Below are 27,583 nucleotides of genomic sequence, written 5' to 3'. Positions count from 1 at the left end.
AGTGCTGCCCGAGCAGATGGATTACTTTACAACAGTCGGATGGGAACGAAAGAGCGTCGACATGCAGCTAAAATGGACTCTGTATTCTTCAGTGGCATCAGTGTCAGCATGGACGACTGCCCAATAGGTGTCTTAGGGCTAGTAGCATGCCTCGTGCGTATCTCTAGTCCTCTTGGGTTTCGTCGAACTATCTCATTTATATGCAATAGGCATTCTCTTTCCTCGTATTCCAGGTGATCTACAGAATATACTTCCATCCGCTTTCACACTTTCCTGGGCCGAAACTCGCCGCCCTCTCCAATGTAGGCTTCTATCTCACCAACCAGACCTTGCTCATACTCAACGCGACCTAACCTACCATTCAAGTATCCATATAGTCGCTCCTACCTGTCCGGCCGCCAGCCTTGGGACCTACTCGCGCTTCATCAACGTTATGGGCCCGCAGTCCGCGTCTCGCCCACCGAAGTCTCCTTTTCATCTGCGCAATCTTGGATCGACATCTACGCGCCACGCAAAGGGGCCGAGTTCATCAAATCTCCTTTCTACGATGGCGGCAACTTTGCGGATAAGGCGCATAGTATCGTTTCGGAGCGAGATCCGGTCAAGCATGCGAGGATGAGGAAGTTCTTAGCGAGAGCGTTTAGCGAGCAGAGTCTACGAGAGCAGGAAGGAATCATTGACGGCGTTATCCAGAAGTGGGTCACGAAGGTTGGAAAAGTTAGCGAAGCGGCGGGAGAGGTTGACTTGACGAGATGGTTCAACTTGATGACCTTCGGTAGAGTTGCTATGTAGTCAGGAGCTGGGCAACATGAACGGATAGGCTGACTAGGATTGGCAGACGTGATTGGATTATTGGCGTTTGGGAAGGACTTTGGAGGTGTGGAAAGTGGTAACGTCTGACGCTCTAGACGAAAGTCTCCACGTCTTACTGACTGGCTTTTGATCCAGGCAAGACTCACTTCTGGATATCTGATGTGCTGGGCAGCATGTCCCAGGCCAGCCTCTCCGATACTCTGGCCCGTTTTCCCTGGGCTGGCAAGATCTATATGCTGCTGCGGCCAGACTGGCTGAAGAGACTTATGACCGCCTCACAGCGTCATCAAGCCTACACGATGAAAGTGACCACGGAGTAAGGCCTCGCCCGTGATCTAGGATTTTGGAATTTCACCTGTTCTAATGATCGATGCAGGAGAATACACGAGAAAACCGATCGCAAAGACTTCATGTCCTATCTTCTACACGACCGGGAAGAAGAGAACATCTCCGATATCCAACTCGCAGCCCATGCGTCTGACTTTGTGATCGCCGGCTCCGAAACAACCGCCACGACCCTCGCCGTCTGTATCCACCATTTACTGCTCAACCCGTCCACCCTCCAGACTCTCACCACCGAGATCCTCTCGACCTTCTCGGCCTATTCCGAAATCACAGCCTCCTCGAGCGCGCAGCTCAAGTATCTCCACGCCGTATGCCTCGAAGCATTGCGTATTTTTGCCCCCCTCCCGCTGGGACTACCGCGCGTCGTTCCCAGAGGAGGGGGTTTGGTGGATGGTTGGCATGTGCCGCAGGGCTATACCGTGAGTACGAATCCATTTGCGGCGAGTATGGGTGTCGAGAACTTTAGCAGCCCGAAGTCCTTTATCCCGGAACGCTGGCTTGGGGAGAATGTGGTCGACACACTTGAAGCCACCCGGCCATTTAGCATTGGGAGTAGAAGCTGCCTGGGACGCAGTCTGGGATGGCTGGAGCTGCATCTGACATTGAGTCGGTTGCTATTCCGGTACAGGATTGATGTGGTCAGACCTGTCGATTGGGAGAGGGAGAGTCAGATGCATTTGTTATGGAAGAAGCCTGAGTTAATGGTCAGGCTGACGCCACGGGAGATGAAGCAGGGCTAGTAGACCCTTAGACTTTAACGATGTCAACTGGGACAGAATGCATTTCAAAGGGGTCTTAAGTGTTAGGGATAGAGTACCCAAGTCACGACTCTAGTGCCATGTGGTATTTTGTTCGCGTTGTATCGAGATAAATCATAGGAGCTAGTAAGCTACTAGGGCTACTACAACCGCAAAGCGAGATCCGCCCCTCTTTACGGTAGTCGGTCCTGCCAGCTTCTTGGACGAGCTGATATGAACTTTTTCTGACACGTGTTATAGATGGAAATTTTATGTTCAATCGGTTCATTTTCACTGCAGTTACCATGTAGGAGTAATAATCTGTAGCCTGGGGCACGAGACATACTCCTTCCGGTAGTTCGATGATGCTTGTTGAATATGAGGATGTGCTCGAATGTGGAAGTCATAGTAGTTTTAAGGATCTCCACCCATAACGGGGAAACATCGTTCCCAGGAAGCCTTAATTTTTACGAACTTGGACAATCAAAGTAAGATGATGTGTCCAAGGCAGTCGAGAGATCTATGGACCATGTTAGGAAATTCTGTAACCCGAGTATTTCATCCTCTGGAGAGTGTTCCGAGAGGATATCAAGTAATAGTCATTATGGTATCGTATAGAGTAAAAGCGAATTGCTCTAGGATTACTTACTAAGATTTACTCATAGTATCTAGAATTAACTAGAGTAACTAGTATATACTTCATCGGTAATTAGTCAGTGCCTTAGCATATTCTTAAGAGGTATTTACTAAACACTGATAACACATTACTTTTAAAAAATGTGACGGCGACTATACTAGGTAACGAACTGGACGGAACTTGTAGAAAGGCAGTTCAATTATATACTGCGACAGGACAGTAGGATAGTATGTGATTGGTTACAGTATTCAGATATCTGTGCTGGTCATGCAGGACGTGGAATAATGTTTCCATCTCAGCCGTTCATACGGGGGATAGATGAATCGGGCACTCACATTTCTATTATAGCTTAGAGAGCGTGAGTGAGAATACCAAAGCCACATTTACAGACTGAGTTGGTAACAGGATTTATAGGCGCGGAGATAGGAGATAAAGCCGACAAGACGAAGTTAACGTGTAAACCGAAACCCCTCCTCTAGTATTCATAAAGCACCCACTTCATGCACTGCCACTAAACAAGATGGACTCTGTATATACCTCATAGCCCCCTACTCCATTCGACACTAGAAGTCAAAACAAAAGGGAGACAATACAGAAAGCTAACTCAACCTCGGCCAGAAATGGGACATCATTGCAGAAATACCCGACCTAACCGGCAAAGTGGCCATTGTAACGGGTGCAAAGTACAGCAGTATACCAAGATGTAAAGAAACAATAGCTGATCAGAAGAGTAGCTCCCCACAGGGAATCGGATATCATATCGCCCACCAGCTTGCCATCAAAGGGGCGAGAGTATACGTTGGTGCACGAAACATAGAAAAGACTCAAAATGCGATCGATGAGATGCTTCAGTCCACGCCGTCTTTGGATCCCGGGCGATTAATGCCGCTAGCTATGAATTTAAATGATTTCCAGCAGGTCCAAAGTACGGCCAGAGGTATTTTGGAGAGAGAGGAAAGCTTAGATATCTTAGTCAACAATGCGACGCGGTAAGTGAATAGTGTCTAACAAATCCATGTCGACAGTATCTTTATCGGCGATACGCTAATTCCCGATTGTATTTACTAGTATGTCGATGCCCTTACACAAGGACCAACATGGTATTTCGATATCTTTTGGCACGAAGTACGTTATTTCACAAGGAATCGTTGCTCGTCGGGTTTATATACTTATGAGCGTCAGCTTTCTCGGCCCATACCTATTCACGACGGAGCTACTTCCTCTTTTAAAGAAGACTGCTCGTCTAACACTTGGAGTTCGAATTATCAATGTGAGTATTGTTTACCTCCCCATAAAGACCTCCAAGCAAAATTTAGTCTGCCAACTTAGCTGACAACATCGCCTCCCTAGATCTCTTCAAGGGTCCATCTTGCCCTTCCGGCCGGCGTACGATTCAATTCTCTGGATGACTTCAACCGAGACTTTGGCTCCGAGGACGATCATCAAAGCAACCGCCTCCGCTATGGTATGGGTTTCTTTCTTCATTGTCATATCCCCAATCCAACAACTAATCTCCATGTAAAGGTCTCTCTAAACTCGCCATGGTACTCTTGTCAAAGGAAATACAGAGACGTGCGAATGAGGATGGAATACCTCTGTTGGCCATGAGCATGCACCCCGGTGGTGTGAGGACTGGTGCGTACGCGTCCTATCCATTGCTTGTATTATTGCATACAGTTTACCTTTTCTTCTTGCAACATATAGTCGGAGTAACTAGATATCTCGGTGAGGGAAATGATAGGCTCCAGGACCTTTTGACACCCCTGGATGGAGCTTTGACACCACTTTTTGCCGCAGCACATCCACTGCCGTTCATCGAGAGGGAAAGGTATGGAGGGGCGTATTTGGTGCCCTTTGGTGAGATTGGGGATACTTCAGAGGATGGTGAGAATGAACAGCTTGCGAAGGATTTGTGGGGTACGAGTGAGCGAGTCTTGAAGGATATCCTCAGCCCAGGTTTCTGAAGGTATCTGCTTTGCTACTGGAGCCGGAGAGCAGAGACTCAATAAATATAGGTATAAATTTAACACAGGTAGGAAGCAAGTCGAAAGTAAGTTTATCAATTCCATCTAGTATAATACATCCCAGTCATAAAAAGTACATCCCATAACCATGTAACTCCGCAGCTCAGTGATATCAACCCAGTCGCAGTGGCATCACAAATAATGCTTGAAAGTCCCATTTAGGCATGCTTCTGCATATCAAGCTCAGCACCCCTTTGCTTAACCTTGCCCTCATCATGGACCTGAGTCCACTTCGCCTCCTCCTCGCGATCGCCAGTAGCAGCCGCAGCAACCTTTCCAATACCACCCTGGAGACGATCGGCAGCGCCCTCACCGAAGTCCTTCAGCTGTCCCTCGGCCTCGGCACCCTTGCCACGCAGGTTCTGATTTTCACCTTCCTTGCGCAGGTTCTCGTTCCCGATCAGGTTGCCCAGGGACTCCTTCGCGGAACCGACGGTCTGATCCCAGGCGCCAGTGGAGCGCTGCTCACGGTCCTTGGCTGTCGCACCAGTGTTGGGGTCGGCAGAGAATGGACCTAGCTTGGCGGTGGTGTGGCTGGCGTCATGTTCGGCGGTGGCCTTCTGCTGGGTGGCATCGCCTTCAGCCTGTGTTTTGTTAGCTTATGCTTACTAGTGACCGACAAGGAGGTGTGGTAGTATATACCTTGTTGGCAGAGTTGCCAGTCACGGAACCGACAGCGCTCTGGACCATGCCAGCGGCAGAGTCGACGTAGGACTTGAGAGTGGAAGAACCGTTGTCAGACATTGTGGTTGTTGTTGGGGGTTGAAGTGGTTGTTTGTGAAGTAGGTAAAGAATTGGTAGACTTTTGATTCTAATTGTGTTTGTTTGTTTGTTATGATTGTTGTTGTGCTTCTTGCTGATGATGTTTAGACAAGCCAAAGATGGCTCTTTATATAGGGTTGTTCCTGAACCCTCGACTTTTTGTTCCTGGGTTGTGATGATATCATATGACGTCATAGATAAAGTGGACGCACCGCGACGACGTCATGGGCTTTTTGTCATAACCAAAGATGGACATCGATTCACCTCGGTATGCTACTAGTAGGTTATTCACTCATTGAAGGATTGCCATTGGGCTCATATCTGATGGACCATGGTGGTTTAAAAAAAAGCTCATTGTGGCTGCTGGAAACTTCACTTCGGGACAGGAACTAAAGACAAACCAAGTGACGACTTTCGATATGTATGACGACCACAAACTTACGTAAACAATCATCTAGTCACGTTTTGTAACAGAATACCGGAATCGATAGAAGATGGAGAAGACGACGAGGGCATCAATCTATAAGTGAACAGTTGACTGGCCAGAATAGATTTTCCACTCTGGTGCTGTGCTCTTGATTTATTGGTTGGATATATTATATATTTTAACCGTTAGTAGTCTAGCTCCTGGACCAAGTACGAGACAAGGCCTTAGGCAGTGAACAGCGCATCTCTAGTCCTGTAAGATATCAAGCGATTTTAGAAGCTTTGATTAAGACTTTTCCTACTTAAAATGCTGGACGCTCACAAGTCCTCTCACATCGCAGCTATATATTTATATCGAGCAATGTGCTCCTGTAATTTGGGTCATTTGAACCTCGACCCATCGTGGATTTTAATATCCTTCAAATTCCCCGTATACCTTTGTATATTTTTACAGACAGAAGCTCTGTAAAATGCTCTTGCTAAATATAAATATAATACAAGTACTACGACAAGCTCAATATAAACTTCTAAGAAGTTTCAACATCAAATGGTCAAGAGAGTAACCTGATTTACGAATCAACCTAGGATAGAGGTGGTGGGCCAGGGGATTCTGTTTAATCTCTCAGCTCCTGCAAATAGAGGGAAAATAAGACTTGCGCGCGTCAGGATCCAGATCTTCGGATCGGTCTATAATAATTTGGGATAGGGTTAATCATAAGTCTTCGTAACCTTCTAAAAGGAAGTAACCCGCTCAGGCTCCTTGTCTGCTTGGACCCAAAAATGTTGAAGAATAATTGTTTCGCTCACCAACTCTCATACTGTTAGTCATCAGTCCAAGAAAAACATCTTGTAACTGGTTCTAGCCAGTCTATTGATGCATAACAGATTGACAGCGGGATTCAGATAGCATGGTCGCTTTCAGTTATAAGCAGGGGATATGACATATCGACTCCCAGCGTTCTACTTTTGACGCTGATCTCACCACTAGGAAGCTCTATCGCTCCACCAGTTCATTTATACATGTAGGTAACATCAGGCTGCCAACTTAGACCGAATGCGATAGTATCGCAAGGACTCTTGAATCATGAGAGTTGGTATTATCGGTAACAGTACTGTAACTAGATACTACTTCTTCAAGTACCCCGCTACAGTCGCTGTTAACGCCATTTGCGGGCTCTTATTTCGTCAGTGTATCAATGAATGTCGTTATCACAGAAACAATACATGAATATACTTGGGTCTGTTTGGCCCATGGGTCACCGGTAAAGCCGCTTGGAGTCACGAACGTCATCTACAATGAGTATTTAGGACAGGAGAGGGGGAGGGGGGGGGGGGGAGAACAAAAGAGAAAAAAGACTGATAAAAAGAACAGAATCACTTTTCTATATCGACGCGCGATAGATGCGCGCTGTTGATCATAAGAACATGAAAAGGGCATTTTATCAGCATAAGCAGATAACAATCATCATCATCGTAACATAAGAAAAACAAAGAATAACAAAAACATCTAACAATAGTCATTACAGATCTCTAACCAAGACAAACAAAAGAGACCTCATATACAATCATCACAGTCATGCAATAATCATCATAATCGTAATCATCATCATCCAAGCATGGTACACATAATCCGAACGATTTCCACCAACGCATATACTAAACCTCCCTTTCTTCAGGACAAGGTTTCTGCAGTCTAGAGGTAAACAAACAGGCGTCCAAAGCTTTCGACCAATCCCAGGTCTCCGAATTCAACCCATCCTCTCCGTTGGCAGCATATTGAGCTTGATTCAACCAGTCATCCCAAGCGTCCGTATCCGGTGCGATACGTCCAGTCTTCACCCATCTAGTCGACTTGGTCAATTTAATCGCATTCCATAGCGCCATTCCGAAGCTCTTCTTCTCCCCGGGCGCCGGAAAAGCAGGCGTGACCTCCTTGATATTAAGCGCCGAGTAATCCCAGTGGAGTCTCTCGGGCAAGGCTGCAACCATCCAGTACGCAGCATTGAGCAACAGATACGACGCACCGAAGGCGACTTGCATGCGTGCTCCCGAGTTTCCCAGCGCAATAACTCCGAACATGAGCATCATTGTTCCGAGGAGGGCGAGAGAGCGATACCACGTTCCCGAGATGAGATAGTTGCATCGTTCGGGGGCGAAAAAGAGCGGTCGGGCGACTGCTTCGTCACACTCCACGATTATGAATGCGCCGTTCGGGTAGCAAATTATCACGCTACCGGACGGAATATGTTCTGATCCTGTTACACGTTTTCCAAGCTTCAGGGACCATTTGCACATGAGGCCCAGAAGGGACGAGAGGCAGGAGAGGAGGATGGTCGCTATCAGTGCCCATCCGTCATTGAAATGGATTGAGAGGCCAAGCAGCGCGATCGACATGGCACAGCCGATGGCGGCGAGTAGGGACAGTAGACTGAAAGCGCGTGCCGTGATCAATGCATCTTTCGGGTCTCCTCCATCTTTGATCGTGATTTGATATTGGCGGACTGTGTAATCAGAATCGCTTTTCATCGATTCATCCCCCGGCAGGATGATATGAGGGATGCGGTAGACGTGAGGCCGGCAGTTTCCTGAGCGAATGCCCACCACAGTACCCGGAACATCATCTAGACGAAGTGGTCGCGACGGTCTCATAAACGCCTGGGGTGCGGGCAAGAGGCGTGGGAGGAAGGTGAAGGCTGATAATGTCGAGACTTGGTAGTTCACCGATACGGAACCCTCACCCAAAATGGCGAGGAAACCGACGATGTCAAGGTGAAAATCCTCGAAACTGTCATTGAAGAACATGATGGGCTGTGTGGTGTCAGCCAAAAGAGTGTGACATGCGAATATCCCCTATATATTCCAAGGATACGACCGACTGTGAGGTTGTGTTGCGCTCCCCGCGACTCGACAGATGTGGCCGTCCGCTTTTATTTATTTTTCATCTGGCGAGGCTGGACCTCTTCCCCGTGGAGCTCATTATTGGCCAGACGCTCAAGCGCATAAGCGCTTGAAACTTGCCAAGATATCATTGGCAGGTTGTGGTTCATTTGCGCCGGGGCCGAATGAGGGACTAATTAGGGCTCGTTGATTGGAGGTAGGAAGATTAGGTGCATATGGGGCTGAAAGCTAAGAGTATCTGAGCCAATGGTTCCGACTTGGGGTAATGATTTGCGGGCCGGGCCTTTTCGTGAAATCGGGTATCCATCCATCTTCCATCAAAAAGTCATTATACAAGGCTTTTTTATCAGGCGTCTTTGCCCTTCGATACCGCCGTCAGATCTATCTGGCATTTTAGCTTGTGGCGAATTTTGTGGAAGTTTAGGAACTCACTCGCAGACTCTGGAAAAGGCACGATGACATCAAGCCATGCCATTCATGTCTGCCTGGCCACTGGCCAAAGGTGGAAACCCCCTTGTCGCTATGCGATGCTTGTACTTGCGTCATGAAGATTTTACACATTACAGCACTCATTCAGCCTGATCGTCGCCGCTCGCGCCGAATCAAACCCTCGGGCCGAACTTAAATAACGGGTGCGTTTCACCATTTCCAGGATCACGGCAAAGGATCATGGATTACACCGTATCGCGGCATCCTACTCAAGTTTGTGGAGCATGTTAAGCGCCTAGGTCTAAAACTCAGAGGATGTTTCGAGAAAACCTTTTCCTCCATCATCGATGCTAGTGGGGAGTCGCTATGATGCTGACTCATGAAATCCTGCTGCAGCAAGTGCAATAATGTATGGCCCTAGGAGAATATAATGGTGGGCGCAGCCTACTAGCTTGACTTGTCTGGGCTGACACCGACCGTTGGGGCTGAGCGATAATTCTGTGAGACTTGACGTAGTTTAGGCAACACGATAATTGCGGTATCACACTTTTTCTTTTCTTCACTTTCTGTTTTTCTTTGATGGCCTTTGTATAAGCAAAAGGGTTCCATGGAAAATCCACAGGAGAATGGTAATCAAGAAAGTAAAATATCATCCGGAAGTGGTCATCGCTAGCGACCTTTATAACGTGTACTTTGTGCTTCGATGCGAGTGAACTGAGAGACATGTAGCTGTTCTAGCCGTCAACTAATTCCCCACGTAAACACATGAATATGGGTAAATCCCGGTCATCACCGTTCGAGATATATTTTTACCTGCGAAGTCTAGACCCTGTACCTCTAACAGGCTGTGACATGCACGAAGCCGACCATTTCGAAATAGGAAACCCGACCAGATCCATGGAGAACCGCCGATTCTCGGAACGGATCAGATAAGATAACAGGCCCTCTTCGGAGATTCCACGGAAGGCCCATCAGTCGACCCGGAGTAAACACGAATTTCCCGTCACCCGGACATAAGTACAAAGACATATTCTGGCAGGCTAGGCGAAAAGAATACGATGGTCTTACCTTCATCGGACGGATATTCCATCAATCCGAGCTCCGAGACTTATCACCGACTCTTAAACCCCAGCATTCGCCCTCCCTGACGCCTAGACTTACTGATGCAAACAAAGAACTAAAACACAACTCGGGATGATGCTCATAGTCTTGTCATCATGTTAACCAAACTGCTACTCATCTGTAAGCTCTTTGGACCTATCTTCGGTCAGATAGTCGCCAACTTGAGACAGGCGGTTGCAACCCGCTTACACCGACTCACGTACCGCGCAGTCGAGCGTCCGCGCAACGTTGTCGTTGTTGGCGCTTCTTTCGCTGGATATCACGCAGCTAAATGCCTTGCTAGTTCGCTCCCAACTGGGTATAGAGTTGTGGTTATCGAGAAGAATACTCATTTTCAATTGACCTGGGTTTTGCCCCGGTTTAGCGTGGTGAATGGCCATGAACATAAGGCTTTCATTCCTTATGGGCCTTACCTTGGTTGTGTTCCCGAAGGTTCTTATCAGTGGCTTCGTGATGGCGTTGAGCGAATTGTACCCGGTGAGAATGGACATACTGGAAAGGTAGAGCTCGCATCCGGTGATGATATGGAATTCGATTACTTGGTGCTTGCGACTGGGGCGTCGGGAGCACTTCCGTCGCGAGTGCCAGCCGGGACCAAACAGGAAGGAATAGAACAACTACTGGCTGAGCAGGAAAAACTCCGAGCTGCCACGAATGTGGTCATTGTTGGTGGTGGAGCTGCGGGAATTGAGCTCGTGGCAGATGCGAAATCACTATATCCTGAGAAAAACGTCACGTTAGTTCATTCTCGGAAGGCATTGCTGGGTCGGTTTGGTCCTAGACTCGGAGAAAAGGCATTGCAAGCACTTGAAGAGCTGGGAGTACGGACTATAATGGGTGAAAGAGTGCTTAGTGACAAGGCAGAAGCCGGGTTTGTCAAGTTGGGCTCAGGGGAAGCTCTCGCATGTGATTATCTGGTACGGTTCTTGCGATTTCGTCCTTAGGTGCTGCTAATTCTCCAGATAAAATGTGTTGGTCAACGTCCCAACTCCAAGTTAATACAGGCGTTGTCGCCCGAGTCAGTCTCCGAGACAGGTCATGTCAAAATTCGCCCTACACTTCAGCTAGCAGACACGTCCCTCAATCATATCTATGCTGCCGGGGATGTGGTAGATATGGACAATATCAAAAATGGTCGAGCAGCAGTGCAGCAGGCGCAGTCTGTGGCACAGAATATTGTGCGATCCATCAAATCGCAAAATCAGCTCGAGTATCGCCCGCAGTGGTGGGAGGGAATGACGAAGCTACACGTAGGACTGGTGAGTGATTTTTCTGTTAGCGCTTCAGACCATGCACAAGCTGACTCCAACATAGGGGAAAGCATTGGTTTGGATGGGTGATGGTTCAGCCGAAATAATCATGTCCGTGAAGTGCCGAGCGGAGGAGTTGGACAGCGCAAAGGTGTGGAAGTTTTTCGGGGTGAAGCCATACGTGGATGTGGGATATGAACTGAAAAGGGATTGAAGTATACGGCCATGCCTGAGGTATACGTCCTCTGTACGTGAGCATGGGAGACTTCTGTCTTGACTTTGTTTGAAAAACGTATTGCAAAGCAGGTTACTGGCTTACATTTATAAGAAATAACTGTTTGTCTGATTTGCAACTCATGGGTAATGGTAGTGAATAATGCTGATGTAGTGGGCAATATTAGCCCCTATGAACAAGTCTCTCAAGTCCACAATAAGTTTCACGAACATAAGCTCAACTTGTTCTTTGTACCGAAGCTCTAGACAATTCTCATGCACTTAGTATAATCCTCAGATGTAAGATTTAAACAGAGTCGCGGTCTAATGAATGGGTTCAGTGGATGTTTGGAACAGTGCGGGATCTTCCACTGAATCAGTAGGCAAGCGCTTCCCTAGGCTGAAGTTTACATGTTGCTTATCCTGATAACGTTAACTTCTACAACGAGGCGATACTATGTTACTACATGATGGAGAAGTGACACTAGAAATCCTAGGTCTCAAGTTAAGTCCGCTATCGCCTGAGTGGCAGATAATATGGAACACACAATTATATTATACTGATTACTTTGTTTCCAACGCTAGCTGAGAAGAATTCAAATATGCTTCGCTTGCGTAGTTATACGAAACATGTAGCTTGCAAGAACCCTTTAGCAGAGGTTGGTGACTGGTATCGGTACGAGAACAGCGCAAAGTTAGAGTCAGTCTGCCATCCGCTACTGCTAGTACTAGTAGTAGTAGTATCACGCATTAAGGCTGCACGTGGCACGTAGCACGTGGCCCAGACACTACATCTGTTTCTGGTTTGAGCCTCGTCGTATATGGAAAAGGCTGGCTATGACTTGTTCAAAGGCCATACTACCAGATTCTCAACTCAGCATGACGCAAGATCAAGATTTCAGTAGCATACAGAATTCTCAACTGGAACTACCCCCACTGTATAGCCAACCCAAAAGCAAACGAGCAGGCTTTTCTCAAAAAGCTCTTTGTGTTGCTCCCTACCGGGATGAGAGCTCTATCCAACTGGAAAATATCTGTGCCACTCACATAACCCGGAAAACAAAACGATCGATAGTACGGACACCGTATGCTACATCCAGTTTGGATTGCCATACTTGTCTCATACTGAGTGAGGATTTCCCCATCATGCCTGTGGAATCGGTGATTGTTACACCCTCTGGGCGTCAAACGTCTTCCCGAAAATTCCAGCTCTGTGGGTGTTACCATCTATATTGAAGAATGATCCCGCGAAACGTGGCGCGTTCAATAAAACACACGAGCACTCTGTGCACGCCCCAAGATTACTGACTTGATAGTGGTTATCTTGGACCTTGTTTACACTGTAATATCTTGGCATAGAGGAAACGCTAATCGTGGGCGACGCAAATGTGACATGTCTCAACCGGTTGGCTCCATCTTGATTGATCATATTCCGTTTGCTCCACATATGCATGCAAAGATTACGCGGAAACGTTTTCCTGATTACCTTTCAGAGATTTATGGGTAACTTCTATTGTAAACACCGCCCTTGGCCAAACCCCATTCCCACCCCTTGCATACTTCGCGTGTCCACCATCAAAACAGAGAACGTTTTAAGAACTCTCACCTGCATGTTTTATTCGAAGTGACCCCTGCCTCACTGAGTACGCAATCTCGATAAGTATACGATTGTATGGACAATGTTTGGAAATAAATTTGATGTGAACGGCAAGGTCTTACATCCTCCCTTTTGTTAGGCGTATATGCTAATAACTACCAGTTAGTAGTAGTAGCGGGGGGATCGAGGGGGTTAGGCAAGGCACTAGCGCTAGAGCTAGCATCGAAGGGTACGATCCGATGATCACCAAGAAAATTCCCTCCTCATCATATCGTGCTCTATATTAGACTTGTATGAAGCTCACATGAACCAGGTGCCAATCTGCTCCTCCTCGCCCGGACGGAGACTGCATTACAAGATACGCAACATGAAGTCGAAGCTGCATGTGTATCGTCAAAGCAAATTATCGATGCTCGATCTGTTGATTTGACCAAGCCTGATGAAGTATACCTCCTCTGTACATACCATCCTCAGTCATCCTTGCTAAACTAGGCAGATAACTAAAGCCTTACGACACTACCACCCCCCTGACATCCTTGTTTGTACAGCCGGAGGCACCCCCAACCAGGTCGGCTTTCTCGCCGACATCCCCCCGGAAGCGCTCACCTCGTGCATGGAATCCAATTACTACACCACAATATTCGCCGTCCAATGTTGCTTAAAGTTATGGCTCGCTGCCCCGCAGACGCCCACACCTAGACATATTATCCTCGCATCGTCCACCACGGCTTTCCTCGGGCTACCGGGTTATATAGCCTACACACCTACCAAGGTAGCTATTCGCGCGTTGGCCGATACCCTTCGCCAAGAACTCCTTCTTTACGGAAAAGATGCGTTTCGAGTCCATTGCTGTTTCCCAGGCGCATTCCTCTCCGAGTCCTTTTCCCAGGGCCAAGAGCACAAACCCGGACTAACAAAGGTCCTTGAGGGAACGAGTATGCCCCAGGAGGCACTGGAGCGCAAGATACCCGGTGCCAGAGAGGTGGCGAGGAAGATTGTCTGGGGCTTGGAGAAGGGGAAGACGTACATCTCGGTCGACTTTCGGACGGAACTTCTGCTGAATAATATGCGTGGACCAAGTCCACGGTTTTGGACAGTGTGTGATTTCTTCCTGGGACTGTTGGCGTCCTTAGTGTGGTGGATAGTCCGGGTCGATTTTGATAGGAAGACCACAAGGTATGGGGCGGCGAGGAATCCACGAGATAGCCGGGTTTAATATTGGGTCTGTGGTGTTCGACATGAAGGTTGGGCCGTGTGGATTATTGTATACTGATATGTACTAATACTGTTAGGTCAGACGTCCTCAGTATCTAATGTCTAGTAATAATAGCTTCCAATTTTGCAGGACAGTGCTACCTAGCTGTTGAAAAAGTCCTACTCCGATTATCCGTTACCCTCCCCTCGCTTGGTTGCATCGATGATGGGTCCTGTGGTAAAAAGCGCATTTATAATCAACTTAGCTCATGATTATCCTAAGTATTACTTGAAGTAGAGCAATCATTACGTGAGAAATCCATATTTACAGTTATCGAACTATAAATTTTTAAGATATACAAGAACCAGCCAATGGCAGTAGAGTTCTATGGAACACTAACCAATGGGAAGCCGCAAAAGTGGTATCGGCCTCGGCACCTGATCCGGGCATTTGTCAGCCGTAATTTTCTGGCATCCAAAAAGATTCCACGCGATTCACCATATCGAAAATCTATAAATCACCATGAGCTCATCGACAATGACCTTTATCCGGCAGGACAATCTACTTTCGTTCTCTCCTCACAATCAGAAACCAAGATAGTCACAATGGGATCCATCTCTTCCACATCCCCCTCCGTGGTCAAAGCTGATAGCACCCCCTACTTCACCCCCGCCAACAATGCAGGTGCCGCTGTCAACCCCGACGACCCTGGCACTCCCACCCTCTTCAAACCCTTGCGCATCCGCGATGTGACCCTCAAGAACCGCATCATTGTGTCCCCCATGTGCATGTACTCCGCCGAGTCGAACCCCGCCTCCCCCTTCGTCGGCGCCCTGACCGACTACCACATCGCACACCTGGGTCAATTCGCGCTAAAAGGCGCCGGCTTGGTCTTCGTCGAGGCCCAGGCTGTCCAACCCAATGGACGTATCTCGCCCCATGATGCCGGTCTCTGGCAAGAGGGAACCGACTCCGAACAATTCAAAGGTCTGCAACGCGTGGTCAAATTCTCCCATAGCCAAGGTGCCAAGGTGGCCGTTCAGTTGGCCCACGCCGGTCGGAAAGCCAGTGTGTTACCCCCATGGGTAGCATCGCAGGCCGGAAAACACAGTCTTCGGGCCGATGAGAGCGTCTTCGGATGGCCAAAGGACGTCGTCGGTCCTAGTGGCGGTGAAGAAAATATCTGGGATCCCGCGGAGGGGACATACTGGGCTCCCCGAGCATTGAGCATAGCGGAGATCAAGGAGGTGGTCCAAGCGTTCGCGAAGAGTGCGGAACTGGCGGTGAAGGCTGGTGTCGATGTCATTGAGATCCATGCGGCACATGGATATCTGTTGAATCAGTTCCTAAGCCCGGCGACCAACAAACGTACCGATGAGTACGGTGGTAGCTTCGAGAACCGTGTTCGCATTGTCCGTGAGGTTGCGACTGCCATCCGTGCTGTCGTTCCGCAAGGTACGCCGGTTTTCCTCCGCATCAGTGCGACCGATTGGCTTGAGGGTCAGCCTGTGGCTGCCGAATCCGGCAGTTGGGCTCTGGAGAGCTCTCTCCGGTTAGTTGAGATCTTGCCAGGATTGGGTATTGATTTGGTCGACGTCAGTTCGGGTGGCGTTCATAAGGACCAGAAGATTAAGCTGGGTCCTGGCTACCAGGTGGATTTGGCTGGGGAGCTGAGAAAGGCGATCCGGGAAGCTGGCGCATCGACCCTTGTGGGAGGTGTGGGATTGATCACCGAGGCAGAACAGGCGCAGAGCATCGTTCAGGGTGCCGATGAAGCGCAGCAGGCCGAGGCCATCGTGACGGCCAAGGCAGATGTGGTTTTCTTGGCTCGTCAGTTCCTGAGAGAGCCTGAATGGGTCATTATCACGGCGAAGAAGTTAGGAGTCAAGGTGACGCATCCACATCAGTTCTGGCGAGCACTATAGACAAAATCTGGGCATAGAGGGTATGTATGTATAAACATGATAGAAGTAATGAATTTCTTGGATTATGATATGCAATTGAGTTTTTGAATCAATTAACTTCGGTTAATTCCGGCTCAACCCGGAGGACTCCGGAGTCCGAACTGCACGCCTTGCTTTAGTCCTAATTTACTATTGAGAGCTAAGGTTGTAAAGGCAGTAGTTTGAACCCCACCATCGAATTAGTTGATCTTCATTGATTATGATATAATCCGCTACCCCGCGTCCAATTAAATTTACCCCAAAACGTTCCAACTCACAACACACTCTCTCCTCACCACCACTCAGACAAGCATCTTAGCCATACTCATCAGTCACCATGGCCCTCAAACCCGGAGATTCCTTCCCCGAAAACGTCGTCTTCCAGTTTGTAACCTCCACTTTATCCGTTCCAGTCCCCCACTAATTGTTGTTAGGTACGTCCCCTGGACCGAGGAGAAGGGCGACATCACCGCCTGCGGCATCCCCATCGCTTACAACGCCTCTAAAGAATGGGCCGATAAGAAGGTGGTCCTGTTCTCCGTTCCTGGTCAGTCTCTAATGTCTTTCCTCGCTCATTGCTATAGCGAATCTAACACGACTGTACAATTCTAGGTGCTTTCACCCCAACCTGCTCCGTCAACCACGTTCCCGGATACATCCAGAACCTGCCCCAGCTGAAGGAAAAGGGCGTCCAGGTCGTCGCTGTCGTCGCATCCAATGACCCCTTCGTCATGAGCGCCTGGGGAAAGGCTAACAAGGTGGAGCGTGATGACATTGTATGTATCTTCACGCGATGGTCTACAAAAGTCTTCGATTGCAATATACTAACTGCTGCAGCTGTTCCTCTCCGACCCCGACGCCAAGTTCTCGGACAGCATCGGCTGGGCCAACAACGGTCGCACTGGTCGTTATGCCATTGTCATTGATCACGGCAAGGTGACTTACGCTCAGATCGAGACTGAGAAGGGTGTTGTTAAGGTACGTTTTCTTCCTGTCCTGCTGGCAATTGCTAAAGCTAACTAATTGGGCAGGTGTCGGGTGCCGAGGCTGTCTTGGCTCACTTGTGATTATCTTCGGAAGCTCGTTTTCCGAGGTGAATTATCTAGAGTGGAGCAACTTACTGCTTAGCTAGCGTTTTCTTTTGGTTAAAACTCGCCCACGACATGCTGGGCCTAGAACTACAGGTTAGTACTAGGCAGGAAAGAGGTGTTATCAAGCGATTGACTTACGTCTAATGGAAATCATCCTTCTCACCTAATGCATTCTGTAGCCGTCCATCAATAAAAGCGAACAAGATAAGATATGAATAAAAAAGACTGTAACGTGCCAGACTTGGAACCCACCAATGCCCTAAAGAACGCCGGGCGTTATGAACAAGTGAGAACGCCTGCTCAATCCATTAGCATTCACGGGCCGGGGGCGGCGTCACAGATCTACATGAATGCACAGACACAACACTGTACAGTAATTCCGGGAGGAATTGACATGCCAGAACCTTAGGAGTGAAACAAGTTAGGATGAGTGAGCAGCCCTGCGCTGTTGACATGAATCCGACACATATCCGGTGCATTAAGGAAAGGTTGGATTAACTAGTGAAGAACCCCTTCACTTCGGCAGTGGCTACCGAAGACAACATAGGGTTAGCTGCAATGTCTCTTACAACAGCCCGAGTCGGCGATTACTGAAAACGTTCGTGAAGACTGCATTGGTTTGAAAGGGCCATCTCAATTACTAACGTTATGCTGCTACACTTCAATACTGGGTTATCCGTCTAGTGCCTTCGAGCTGCGTGCAGTCTTAAAGCTGAGAGACTATCCCCTCGTTTCACTCTAGTCCCCTCATGTAACAACGCTGCTTCTGGAAGAGCAGTCTCATTCCTGTTATCGGACATATATTCGTATACTCCAAATATCAAATCCCGTAACAAAATTGGAGTGGTATGGAATTGAGCCATTATGCTGCATAAGGGTGCCACTGGTCCTTTCAAGCGGAGGCCCACTGCATTCTTACTTTGAGATATTCCATAGCGCTACCCATATGAATAATGGAACTTAATTTTCCACTTTACCAACTCTATTACGGCGACTGGGAGATGTAATTTTACAAGGCACATTGTACAGGAAAGAAACCTTTATCTCAATTGCCCCGAACCCTATTATGATGAATCATTGCTTCCTCATCATTGACACTACGTCCTGACTCACTCGATCACAACTTAGGCTTGACGTGATAGAGGTCTAGTAATAATATCAATATCTACTCCAGTTACTGTTAATTAAACCCCTGGGCGTACTAAGTATGCACATACCTTATTCGGTGGGCAACATAGTCTACCATGGATAAAATTGCATAAGACCAAATTGAATTAACTCTCCATGCCTCTTTTCACACTCCAAGTCCAATTTAGTACCATTCCTCCTACAATGGAGGTATAAATATACCATCATGGACCAGATACCAAAATCTCTTTTCCTCTCCTCACCATCAACTTCCATTGAACAATCTCCCTTATAAAAAACCAACACAATTTGGGATTAAAAGTCCACCTCTAGTCAACATGACCAACTTCAAGATCCTCTTTACCTTCCTCGCCATGTTCATGTTCTCCATCCAAACTGTCATGGCCCTCCCCGGCAATACCAAAAGCGTCACTTCTACTGCCGTCGATGACTACGAGACTGGAAACCAAAAGTCTCCTGCTCCAGCTAAAGATGAGCCTTTCGTACGTTTGGCACTACCATTCTATCCAGGGAGATAGCTCGCTATGTAGACAAAATCAGGCATCTTACTAACAGTATCCGATCCACAGCAACGCGGAAGGTATTGCCATGGTTCTTGCAACAAGCAGAAAAGCTGTAATTGTTCGGAAGGAAAAACGACATACTCTTGTCCATGCGTGCATCCGGATATGAGTTGCTCGTGTTGGGTGGTCTAGGTGAGCGTGAGACTCTGGGGACTTTCTTCAGATAGGGTTGCTGATCTACGATGGCTCAAAAGTCTGTACGGGATTGAGATATTCGGGTTCATGTGGTGAGCAGGCAGAGTTGGGATAGGAGTGTGGATGTCGGTGGATGTTGGCTTTCTTGTCTCTTCTTGTCTCTTCTCGTCGCTCCTACGGTATCAGTAGTTGAAGGGAGGCAGTAGCTTAGTTTGAATGAAAGATATTGTTGGCTGATAACTACTTGTTGTGGTATTGTGTCGTCTATGGGTAGCTGATATTAGCCGAAGACAGTGGTAAGTTGGTATATACATGGCTTCTTTTGTAAAACTAACAAATCGGAAAGCAAAATCGCCAGATTAGCACACACTTAATAGTCGTCAGACTCATCACTCATAACAATGTCATCGTCAGAGTCATCATCATTGTCCCAATCATCGTAAACATCATCATCATCCTCATCCGAGTCACCATCGGCCATCTTGTGGAACATCTCCTGCATCATGAACCGGAAGGTCTTCTCAACATGGGCCTCGTCGAGATCGAGCAGGACCTTCAAGGACTCCTTCGGTGTCCAGTCTGCCGGTTCCACCTCATCTCGATCGAACAGAAATTCCGGGAGATGAGAAGCGAAGAAAGCCAGAACCAATGATCCAACGCCCATAACATACTCCGTGGAAAGCGAGATGCTTGCCTCATCACGGTCCAGTCTAGTCGCTAAACCGGTCACATCGCGTTCCTTGAGGAACTCAACAAGATCCACCGCGGGGAGATCTACCTTGTCACCTTCACTAGCGCAAGCCTTGATCAACTGAAGGGTCTCATCCCAATCAACCGTGTGGCGTTCACACAGGAGCGCCAGCAAAAGGAAAGTCGGGCACTCGTTATGATAATTTTGGCCTACCAAGACCTTGTCGAAGGAGGCTTTCTCCGCTTCAAGACGTCCGTGGAAAGGTCTCCAGAATGCCTTGTGCCAGGGATCAGACACTTGAGACGAAGGATGGCTCTTAGCATCCTTAATTATGTCCTCGGGAAGGTACTTTTCGTATCTGTTGAATGTCCACATATTCCACAGATTGTCGAGCTCTTCGCCTAGCTTGGTTTTGGTCGCGAGATCAAAGGACAGCCGGGCGGGCTCGTTGTTCTCGAGCGATTTTTCATATTCCCTGATGCATGCTTGGGCAACCTCGCGCTCTTCTTTGGTGGGAGAGCCATTGGTCAGTGTGTGGCAGGCTTCCAAGTATTCAAAAAGAGCTTCTTCCCTTTCTTCGGAGATTTTGAAGTGAGGGTTCGCTTTCATGGAGTCCACATAGCTGATCCTTTCCTTGATTTCTTTGGTTGTGGAGGTGGAAATTTCTGTGAATGGGCGCGGGGACGCCAAGTAGCGTAGTGGGTTCATTGTGGTCTTGTGTATAATGTACGCTATTCCACGATACAAATAGATACTATGTCCAAGGGTCTTTTATTTTGGTATTGTTGAGTTTGTAAACACAAAAGTCTGTATAATAAAAAAAATTTCTGATGAGGGGTGAAGCTTATCCGCATTGTATCCCCACTGTGGGGCCAGCGGATGTGCCTGAGTGGTCTCTTGTCTGTGATCTGCATGCTATCAGTGCATTTCTATTGTTTTTCCTCTATTGCCCGACTCCTACAGTATATACCATGAAGGGTTCAGGGGCCCATACTTTGAGTCATCGAAGTTTTAGGTGGCTCAAGTATGATTGATAGTGAGGTTTTCCAAATTCCGCTATACGACAACGAATACGTGAAATAGATGTTTGTCCAGTTTATATATTAGAATACATATATATATTAAGGATCAATAGTACAATTGATCATCAACATCTCAGACTCGTCTTGATCCAGAGGCTTTCGCTAGCTTACACGTGGTAGAGATAGGTTCCCTGTCCGACTTCAACCCATCCCGCTTGTTAAGCCATTTTATCATAGCTTCCCGAAGAAAACTAATTCTGATACCACTGTCCAGTCCCATGTGCTCTCGCAAGGTGGGCACAAAGCTTTCATGGATCTTAAGTAGATCATCTACATGGCTTGAAATAGGTTGCAGCTTGAATAGTAGTGTGCTTAGCTTTGTAAATCTCAATGCTTGGGAGAGTCTTGGCTTGGATTCATATATCGATTGATTGTAAACGGAGTGCCATATTTTAAACTTAGAAGTTAGAGGCAGGCACATTATATTATTTTTGTTAGCTTATAAAATCTTTTGAAAACGAATTTGATAACCAAGCCCGGTTAGCTCAGTCGGAAGAGCGTGAGACTTTTAGGTTATCCTGCCATCTCAATGTCAGGGGTTCGAGCCCCCTATCGGGCGATTTCTTTTTTGAAAATTTTTTAATTCGACGGGCAGTCTTTTCCATAAATATTTTATTAGGTTCTGTCCACCTTCTTAGTTCATGTCTGTCGCCATACAAGGACCCGTATGCTGTGTTACTGGGCCCTCCTTTGCTCTCCTAGATCACTTTGTTATTGTCAATCTACAGGCATACGACGTTGCAGTGGGTTGGATGACACATTTTCTTCGTGCTTCCAACATTCCCACATCTTGCCCCCTCATTGCCGACCGGTCCCGTGGCAAATCCTACTAATTTAGATATTTACTGCTTGAAGGGGCTCTGCATCATTGATTATATGAATTAAGTATGTCTTGCCCTACTGCCCCATGTGTATCTTTGCAGGTTAATGTCTCGTTCCGAAGTGCACCGTTGCTGTTGGGAAAGTACTTTGCGTCGTCCTCCTAGACCCACTTTTGCAGATGATTTTTCCTAAACCTAGGAGCTCACTGTGCTCAACCTACACAGCAGGCTCGCCCTCTGGTAGCCATCTATAATGTGTCGTCATTATCCAAGGCCCGGTTAGCTTAGTTGGAAGAGCGTGAGACTTTTAGATTATCTGTATAGAAGTCTGCTATCTCAAGGTCGCGGGTTCGAGCCCCGCATTGGGCGTGCTCTTTTTGTTGCCGCAACATAGGATTATCATTTTGAGGTATGAATAGTGGCAGGCGTCTCTAACTTTCCCTACAACCGAGCCTATGCAGCTGGATGCTCCATGTTGTGCTCTATTCTCTGTCGGCATACGGTGTGGAATGCTCTCCAGTCTGCTCGTGCTCTCATGACTGTAGCTCTTCTTTAAACAAGAGACCTCCCTGGGCTTTTGCTGCTAGAAAGATTGCTACACATTCCATCCTTTTTGAGGGCTCCTGAGGAGGGCCGCGAGTTTGGCCATGTAAATTATTTCATCACAGGAAGCCACAAGAAGACCACTTTCAAAGCTACGATTGCCACCATTCTCGATGAGGTCTTTGGAAGGTCCTCTTAGGGCACAGAAGGGAGAGCCTTCATGTCGCGAAAGAGAAGGCGAAAATGATAGCAGTTCTCGTTTATGATTGGACAAAGCCACTTATATAAGTACTAGCTCTCAAGGTTTGCATGTAGTTGGCAGCGTGCTCGCTTCTTGCACTTTGCCTAGAAGCTTTTGGGATGACTGATGCTCTCCCTATAGCACTCCTTGTGACCCTAATATAGACTATCGCAGCTGGAAGCTTTTCCCTAACAATGTTATAGAGTACCTTTTGTCGGATGCCATGCCTTAGTCTAGGATTCAGCTCGTTGGCTTTGTTACAACACTCAATGCTCTTTCGATATTTCGTCTCACTTGAGCCAATATCCGAATTTGTAAAGCTTACAATTATCATGAAGCATATACTCGTGACGAACTTACCTGAGAGCCTAGACAAATGAGATAATGGAGGGACTATCATGCACATTTCACTGAAAAAAGGCGTTTGCACGAATACACAACGGCAGATGCATTCTGAAAAGAATTTAACCAAAGATAGAAGAGCTAGGTATTATGGAGGCGAAAGATGACTTCCCACTCTATCGTACTCGCCACCACCATGATGTGGAAGTACCATGACCTTCACTTTTCTCTGAAGCAACAGAAGTTAAGCTGTACTGTTTACTGTTTCGAAGGTGACAAAGAAATTCTCGCCCTATCTCACTAGGTAGTAATCTATTAAGTAAAATTAAATCTGCTATAACGATTGACACAGTCTATGGGAAGGCGGGTCCCGCGGGTAAAGGTCGGATGAATAACTGAGTGTGCATCTTTCAATAGAAATTTGAACAAAAGCGCTCCCTGGAGTTCCATCGGATGGAGGCCTCATTTATTCGCCCAGGTGTGGAACCCAGAGTGCTCAATAGGGTAAGGCATGTGCTATGTGGTAGCCTAGTTCAATAGTGAGACCCATCCCAGCCGCTAGTTGGAATTCTGATGAAACATTCCCACCATAAGGCTGAATCCCTGTTGACGACAGGACTCCGAAGGATTTTGGTGGTTGCCTAATGAGGCCGAAGCAGAATTCTCACATAGATAGTCATAAATGAAGTCAGAGTCACTTGGCTGACGCTTAGAATGTACTGTATGCGGTGTTGAACCGTTGATCTCGATGTTTCCCCGTATTCTCCTTAGCTTTCCACCTACGATATGAAATTGACAACCCTCCTGCTAGGGGCTACTCTGGCCAGTGCCGCCCCTGGTCTTGACCTACGCGCTTTGCCGAATGCTCCCGATGGATACGCTCCTGCAAATATCTCTTGCCCTGCTGTGAAACCTACAGTCCGCACTGCATCCAAGCTCTCCCAGAATGAAACGGACTGGCTCGAGTCGCGCCGGAAGGAAGTAGTGTCGCCCCTGAAGAGTTTGCTCGGCCGCCTGAACCTGACCAACTTCGATGCATCAGCGTATATTGACCGAGTGTCTACGAACACTTCCAATCTACCCAATGTGGGAATTGCCGTGTCCGGTGGTGGTTATCGCGCCATGCTAAATGGTGCCGGAGCCCTTAAAGCTTTTGACAGTCGGACCACGAATTCGACCGCTTCTGGTCAACTCGGAGGCCTCTTACAGTCTGCCACTTACCTTTCAGCACTAAGTGGAGGTGGATGGCTGGTAGGATCTGTCTTTATCAACAACTTCACCACCATCAGCGATCTACAGACGAGTGAGAATACTTGGGACCTAAGAAACAATATTTTAGAGGGTCCGGACGTGAAGCACTTCCAGTTCTTCAAAACGGTCGATTACTGGTCTGAATTAGTGGACACAGTAAAAACTAAGAAAGAGGCGGGCTTTAACACATCTCTTACAGACTATTGGGGCCGCGCACTCTCCTACCAGTTTATCAATGCCAGCAACGGGGGTCCGGATTACACCTGGTCATCGATCGCTTTGATGGAGAATTTCCAACGAGGCCAAACACCCCTGCCCATTCTGGTCGCGGACGGACGAAATCCCGGCGAGTTAGTTGTTGGTAGTAATTCTACTGTGTATGAGTTCAATCCCTGGGAATTTGGTACCTTCGATCCTGCTATCTATAGCTTCGCGCCATTAGAATATCTGGGTTCCGACTTCAAAGGTGGTCAGATTTCCAGCAATGGGTCCTGTGTTCGGGGCTTCGACAATGCTGGCTATATCATGGGTACCTCGTCTTCTCTGTTCAACCAAGGGCTATTACGATTGAATGGCACAAAAATCCCCAAGATTTTTAAGTCGGCCATCGAAAGCATTCTCGAAGATTTGGGCCAGGACAACAAGGATATTGCCAACTACCCCAACCCATTTTATCAATATACCGATACTACGCCAAATATCGCACGCCGGACCCACTTGAGTGTCGTCGACGGGGGTGAAGACGGGCAAAACGTTCCATTACACCCTTTGATCCAGCCAGAGCGCCACGTCGACGTAATCTTCGCCGTGGATTCTACATCTAATATCCACGGCTGGCCTTCCGGCAAGTCGTTAGTGCGCACCTATGAACGGAGTCTGAGCTCGACTGTCAGCAACGGAACCGCGTTCCCTGCGGTCCCCGATCCCAACACCTTCATCAATTTAGGGCTGAACAAACGTCCGACCTTCTTCGGGTGCGATAGCAAGAACCTGACTGGGCCTGCACCGTTGATTGTCTATCTTCCAAATGCTCCTTATACATACCTTTCTAATACGTCCACGTTCGACCTGTCTTACAGCTACGAGGACCGTGATGACATGATCACGAACGGTTATAATGTTGTCACCCAGGGAAATAGCACAGAGGATGCCAGCTGGCCGTCTTGTGTGGGGTGTGCTATTCTTTCGCGTTCCGCTGAACGAACCAAGACTACTCTGCCTGACGTCTGCACTAAGTGCTTCAAGAATTACTGCTGGGATGGAACTATAAACAGTACAGAACCGGAGAACTACGAACCGCAGCTCATGATCAAGACCAGCTTGGCTCCCAGGGAAATGCCTGGTTCCATCGCTGCCATATTCCCCTTCGCTCTCGCACTGGCGATGATGCTTTAGACATAATGATTAGTTTGTGTTGCAAACACACGAGCTGGGTTCCTTCGATATCGGCATATAACATCATTTTTTTCAAATATGGTCGCAAAACCGGCATTTATAGACATACAAGAGATGATTTGCATATACTTAGCTAAATGATATATTTTTATGAAAGCTATACGAACTGAAGTATTTCAAGCAGCAATACTAATAATAATTTCTTTCCAACAATACCAACCTTTTGAGGCATTGCCGATTTAGCCCTAAGTGGATGGTGGTGAGTGTCATTTATTAATTGGATGTTAGTGGGCGCCAAAAGAAAAGCCAGGACGTTGAAAATTCTACATAATTAGCGAGTTGGACAGGCTTTCAGGCACCAGGCGCCTTGCGTTCAGCGGGGGAATCGTTGGCCTGAGGCAGCCTGCGTTACAATTTGTCGGTTTGGAATAACACATCAGTTTATGGGCATGCGATATTGCCCGTTTTTGTGCACAGTGCGACGAGTCTAAACTAACACTGAATTACTGCTTCAATGATAATGCAATCTATATCCTTAATAAATTTTCCAATGGCAAGACATAGTACTCAGCTGGGGGTCTTTCTATGATAGTAACAGATTGTACTATCAATCACATACGGGTGATAACAGGAGCTGTGTTAGTGCAAACTACTATCCCACTACTGTACTATGTATGTCGTCTCCAGCTTCAGTGTTGACAGCGGGTAGTGCCGTCTTGCTGGCCAGTTATATGACGCCTGAAACCTGTTCCCCACAATGGAGTGCTTGATAGAGAGTGGTCGAATCCCACACACAATACTGGAGGCCTGTGCCAACCAGCAGCTAAGCTGTTGAGGGAAGTTTCGGTGACGATTTTAAAGCCGCAAACGGTGGGTTATGTGCCTTCAAAACCGCTTCGAATATTGCACTAGGAACCGGGTCTATTGTATGCCTTTATGGTTAGCGACCGTAAAAAAGAAATTACTTTGCAGTGCTAGGCCAGAGAACTCCAAGCGTCTAGGGAAAATATATGACCACCAAGTTTGCGTCCGCAGTATCCCTGTGGCTTCAAGTGTTGTAGACCATCATCTAGCGTCACCTTCTCGAAGGTGGACATGCAGGATAGATAGATACTCATAGGATAATAATGGTCGGTGAGGGAACGATCAGGATGTAAAGGGCTATTCTATGTGTCGTATTTATTGGAAATATTGACCATCGGAAAATGTAGCTCTGAAGAATTTTCATTTCATAGCAATGTAACAACACATATGCCGAATACATGCAACACATCACTGATACCGCTCACTTCTGCAGCGGAAACAAGATTTACTTGTTCCTATAGCCCTATTCACTCGCACACAATCCAAAGCCAGCAGTGATAGGCCACCCTAGAAAAGAAATTAGAGGATCCATCGTCGTGAATGCAGAATAGAAACCTCAAGTCTAGAAAACCTATAGGTAGCGGAAAGGGGCGCTGTCCACCTTCATGCCTGTCAAGAGATGTGCTGTGTGGGGCACATTCGTGCAGGCAAACTTATTGGCATGCACCACATCAGCCAAAAGCGGAGGTCCACGTCAATATCACCTGCATAATACACTAAGATGTGCCTGTTCTTGGGATGGCAAGCTGAAAGCTGAAACCTATTTCGTCCGCGTAGCTCTTGCCAATGAGCAGGCTTCAATTATGACTGATCCTGTGCGTCGTGTTGTCTACTAACCCCGCTCGAATATCCATACAGTAATCTCTAGTGATATAAATGATTCCTAGCGACTAAGCTTCTGGGTGTTTCTTTTTCTTTTTCTTTTGTTAAATGATATACTGACATTTAGTAGGCTAACAAGCGCCAAAATCACGGAAACAGCAGAGGGTATCGCGTATATTTCAACTATGGTCAAGGTAGGATA

At 47.4% G+C, this 27,583-nt stretch overlaps 11 protein-coding genes and 2 non-coding genes across 13 annotated transcripts; 9 read left to right on the top strand and 4 right to left on the bottom strand.

The window, feature by feature from the left end:
• Nucleotides 1-72: 72 nt before the first annotated feature.
• On the top strand, nt 73-1,898 carry BDV38DRAFT_267190 (cytochrome P450; the record flags this gene model as incomplete). The annotated part of the gene is made up of 6 exons (XM_032056539.1): nt 73-153; nt 234-302; nt 367-775; nt 839-889; nt 949-1,129; nt 1,190-1,898. The coding sequence occupies 6 exons, from the start codon at nt 73-75 to the stop codon at nt 1,896-1,898; spliced, it is 1,500 nt and encodes a 499-aa protein (XP_031919238.1).
• A 2,809-nt stretch (nt 1,899-4,707) lies between these two features.
• BDV38DRAFT_232907 (uncharacterized protein) lies at nt 4,708-5,258 on the bottom strand. Its single transcript, XM_032053095.1, is given in 3 exon segments — nt 4,708-5,142; nt 5,189-5,193; nt 5,206-5,258. 3 exon segments carry the CDS (start codon nt 5,244-5,246, stop codon nt 4,715-4,717), a joined length of 474 nt encoding a protein of 157 aa, XP_031919237.1. The 5' UTR covers nt 5,247-5,258; the 3' UTR covers nt 4,708-4,714.
• A 1,844-nt stretch (nt 5,259-7,102) lies between these two features.
• On the bottom strand, nt 7,103-8,629 carry BDV38DRAFT_232898 (uncharacterized protein). The gene has a single exon (XM_032053094.1). The coding sequence runs from the start codon at nt 8,544-8,546 to the stop codon at nt 7,401-7,403; it is 1,146 nt and encodes a 381-aa protein (XP_031919236.1). The 5' UTR covers nt 8,547-8,629; the 3' UTR covers nt 7,103-7,400.
• A 1,529-nt stretch (nt 8,630-10,158) lies between these two features.
• Nucleotides 10,159-11,845, top strand: BDV38DRAFT_232894 (NAD(P)/FAD-dependent oxidoreductase). Its single transcript, XM_032053093.1, has 3 exons — nt 10,159-11,110; nt 11,156-11,452; nt 11,508-11,845. The coding sequence occupies exons 1-3, from the start codon at nt 10,289-10,291 to the stop codon at nt 11,655-11,657; spliced, it is 1,269 nt and encodes a 422-aa protein (XP_031919235.1). The 5' UTR covers nt 10,159-10,288; the 3' UTR covers nt 11,658-11,845.
• A 1,490-nt stretch (nt 11,846-13,335) lies between these two features.
• BDV38DRAFT_267187 (uncharacterized protein) lies at nt 13,336-14,469 on the top strand (the record flags this gene model as incomplete). The annotated part of the gene is made up of 2 exons (XM_032056538.1): nt 13,336-13,368; nt 13,750-14,469. The coding sequence occupies 2 exons, from the start codon at nt 13,336-13,338 to the stop codon at nt 14,467-14,469; spliced, it is 753 nt and encodes a 250-aa protein (XP_031919234.1).
• A 22-nt stretch (nt 14,470-14,491) lies between these two features.
• BDV38DRAFT_267186 (NADH:flavin oxidoreductase/NADH oxidase) lies at nt 14,492-16,373 on the top strand (the record flags this gene model as incomplete). Its single annotated transcript, XM_032056537.1, has 2 exons — nt 14,492-14,507; nt 15,094-16,373. The coding sequence occupies 2 exons, from the start codon at nt 14,492-14,494 to the stop codon at nt 16,371-16,373; spliced, it is 1,296 nt and encodes a 431-aa protein (XP_031919233.1).
• Nucleotides 16,374-16,551: 178 nt separating this feature from the next.
• BDV38DRAFT_62375 (peroxiredoxin family protein) lies at nt 16,552-17,576 on the top strand. Its single transcript, XM_032063657.1, has 5 exons — nt 16,552-16,775; nt 16,826-16,938; nt 17,004-17,167; nt 17,229-17,369; nt 17,423-17,576. Exons 1-5 carry the CDS (start codon nt 16,729-16,731, stop codon nt 17,456-17,458), a joined length of 501 nt encoding a protein of 166 aa, XP_031919232.1. The 5' UTR covers nt 16,552-16,728; the 3' UTR covers nt 17,459-17,576.
• A 1,372-nt stretch (nt 17,577-18,948) lies between these two features.
• On the top strand, nt 18,949-19,250 carry BDV38DRAFT_277195 (uncharacterized protein; the record flags this gene model as incomplete). The annotated part of the gene is made up of 2 exons (XM_032058426.1): nt 18,949-19,117; nt 19,201-19,250. The coding sequence occupies 2 exons, from the start codon at nt 18,949-18,951 to the stop codon at nt 19,248-19,250; spliced, it is 219 nt and encodes a 72-aa protein (XP_031919231.1).
• A 174-nt stretch (nt 19,251-19,424) lies between these two features.
• Nucleotides 19,425-21,002, bottom strand: BDV38DRAFT_62402 (uncharacterized protein). The gene has a single exon (XM_032063658.1). It carries the CDS (start codon nt 20,726-20,728, stop codon nt 19,700-19,702), a length of 1,029 nt encoding a protein of 342 aa, XP_031919230.1. The 5' UTR covers nt 20,729-21,002; the 3' UTR covers nt 19,425-19,699.
• A 574-nt stretch (nt 21,003-21,576) lies between these two features.
• Nucleotides 21,577-21,661, top strand: BDV38DRAFT_t22. Its single transcript has one exon. It is a non-coding gene; the product is annotated as a tRNA-Lys (tRNA).
• A 535-nt stretch (nt 21,662-22,196) lies between these two features.
• Nucleotides 22,197-22,292, top strand: BDV38DRAFT_t23. Its single transcript has one exon. It is a non-coding gene; the product is annotated as a tRNA-Lys (tRNA).
• Nucleotides 22,293-22,574: 282 nt separating this feature from the next.
• Nucleotides 22,575-23,239, bottom strand: BDV38DRAFT_62371 (uncharacterized protein). The gene has a single exon (XM_032063656.1). It carries the CDS (start codon nt 23,111-23,113, stop codon nt 22,727-22,729), a length of 387 nt encoding a protein of 128 aa, XP_031919229.1. The 5' UTR covers nt 23,114-23,239; the 3' UTR covers nt 22,575-22,726.
• A 507-nt stretch (nt 23,240-23,746) lies between these two features.
• On the top strand, nt 23,747-26,218 carry BDV38DRAFT_232885 (lysophospholipase family protein). Its single transcript, XM_032053092.1, has one exon. The coding sequence runs from the start codon at nt 23,836-23,838 to the stop codon at nt 25,693-25,695; it is 1,860 nt and encodes a 619-aa protein (XP_031919228.1). The 5' UTR covers nt 23,747-23,835; the 3' UTR covers nt 25,696-26,218.
• Nucleotides 26,219-27,583: the final 1,365 nt, after the last annotated feature.

Source organism: Aspergillus pseudotamarii (genome assembly GCF_009193445.1).
Source record: "Aspergillus pseudotamarii strain CBS 117625 unplaced genomic scaffold BDV38scaffold_2, whole genome shotgun sequence".
NCBI classification, from domain to species: Eukaryota; Fungi; Ascomycota; class Eurotiomycetes; order Eurotiales; family Aspergillaceae; genus Aspergillus; species Aspergillus pseudotamarii.
The sequence above is the reverse complement of the archived record's forward strand: the minus strand, read 5'-3'. Positions and strand labels throughout refer to the sequence as shown.

Coding starts and splice junctions, on each gene's coding strand:
- BDV38DRAFT_232907 (XM_032053095.1), bottom strand. CDS start 5,246: ATGGTCCAGAGCGCTGTCGGTTCCGTGACTGGCAACTCTGC.
- BDV38DRAFT_232898 (XM_032053094.1), bottom strand. CDS start 8,546: ATGTTCTTCAATGACAGTTTCGAGGATTTTCACCTTGACATCGTCGGT.
- BDV38DRAFT_232894 (XM_032053093.1), top strand. CDS start 10,289: ATGTTAACCAAACTGCTACTCATCTGTAAGCTCTTTGGACCTATCTTC. Junction 11,111..11,155: donor CTCTCGCATGTGATTATCTG/GTACGGTTCTTG, acceptor CTAATTCTCCAG/ATAAAATGTGTTGGTCAACG. Junction 11,453..11,507: donor CGAAGCTACACGTAGGACTG/GTGAGTGATTTT, acceptor ACTCCAACATAG/GGGAAAGCATTGGTTTGGAT.
- BDV38DRAFT_62375 (XM_032063657.1), top strand. CDS start 16,729: ATGGCCCTCAAACCCGGAGATTCCTTCCCCGAAAACGTCGTCTTCCA. Junction 16,776..16,825: donor CCCGAAAACGTCGTCTTCCA/GTTTGTAACCTC, acceptor AATTGTTGTTAG/GTACGTCCCCTGGACCGAGG. Junction 16,939..17,003: donor GGTCCTGTTCTCCGTTCCTG/GTCAGTCTCTAA, acceptor GTACAATTCTAG/GTGCTTTCACCCCAACCTGC.
- BDV38DRAFT_62402 (XM_032063658.1), bottom strand. CDS start 20,728: ATGAACCCACTACGCTACTTGGCGTCCCCGCGCCCATTCACAGAAATT.
- BDV38DRAFT_62371 (XM_032063656.1), bottom strand. CDS start 23,113: ATGTGCATGATAGTCCCTCCATTATCTCATTTGTCTAGGCTCTCAGGT.
- BDV38DRAFT_232885 (XM_032053092.1), top strand. CDS start 23,836: ATGAAATTGACAACCCTCCTGCTAGGGGCTACTCTGGCCAGTGCCGCC.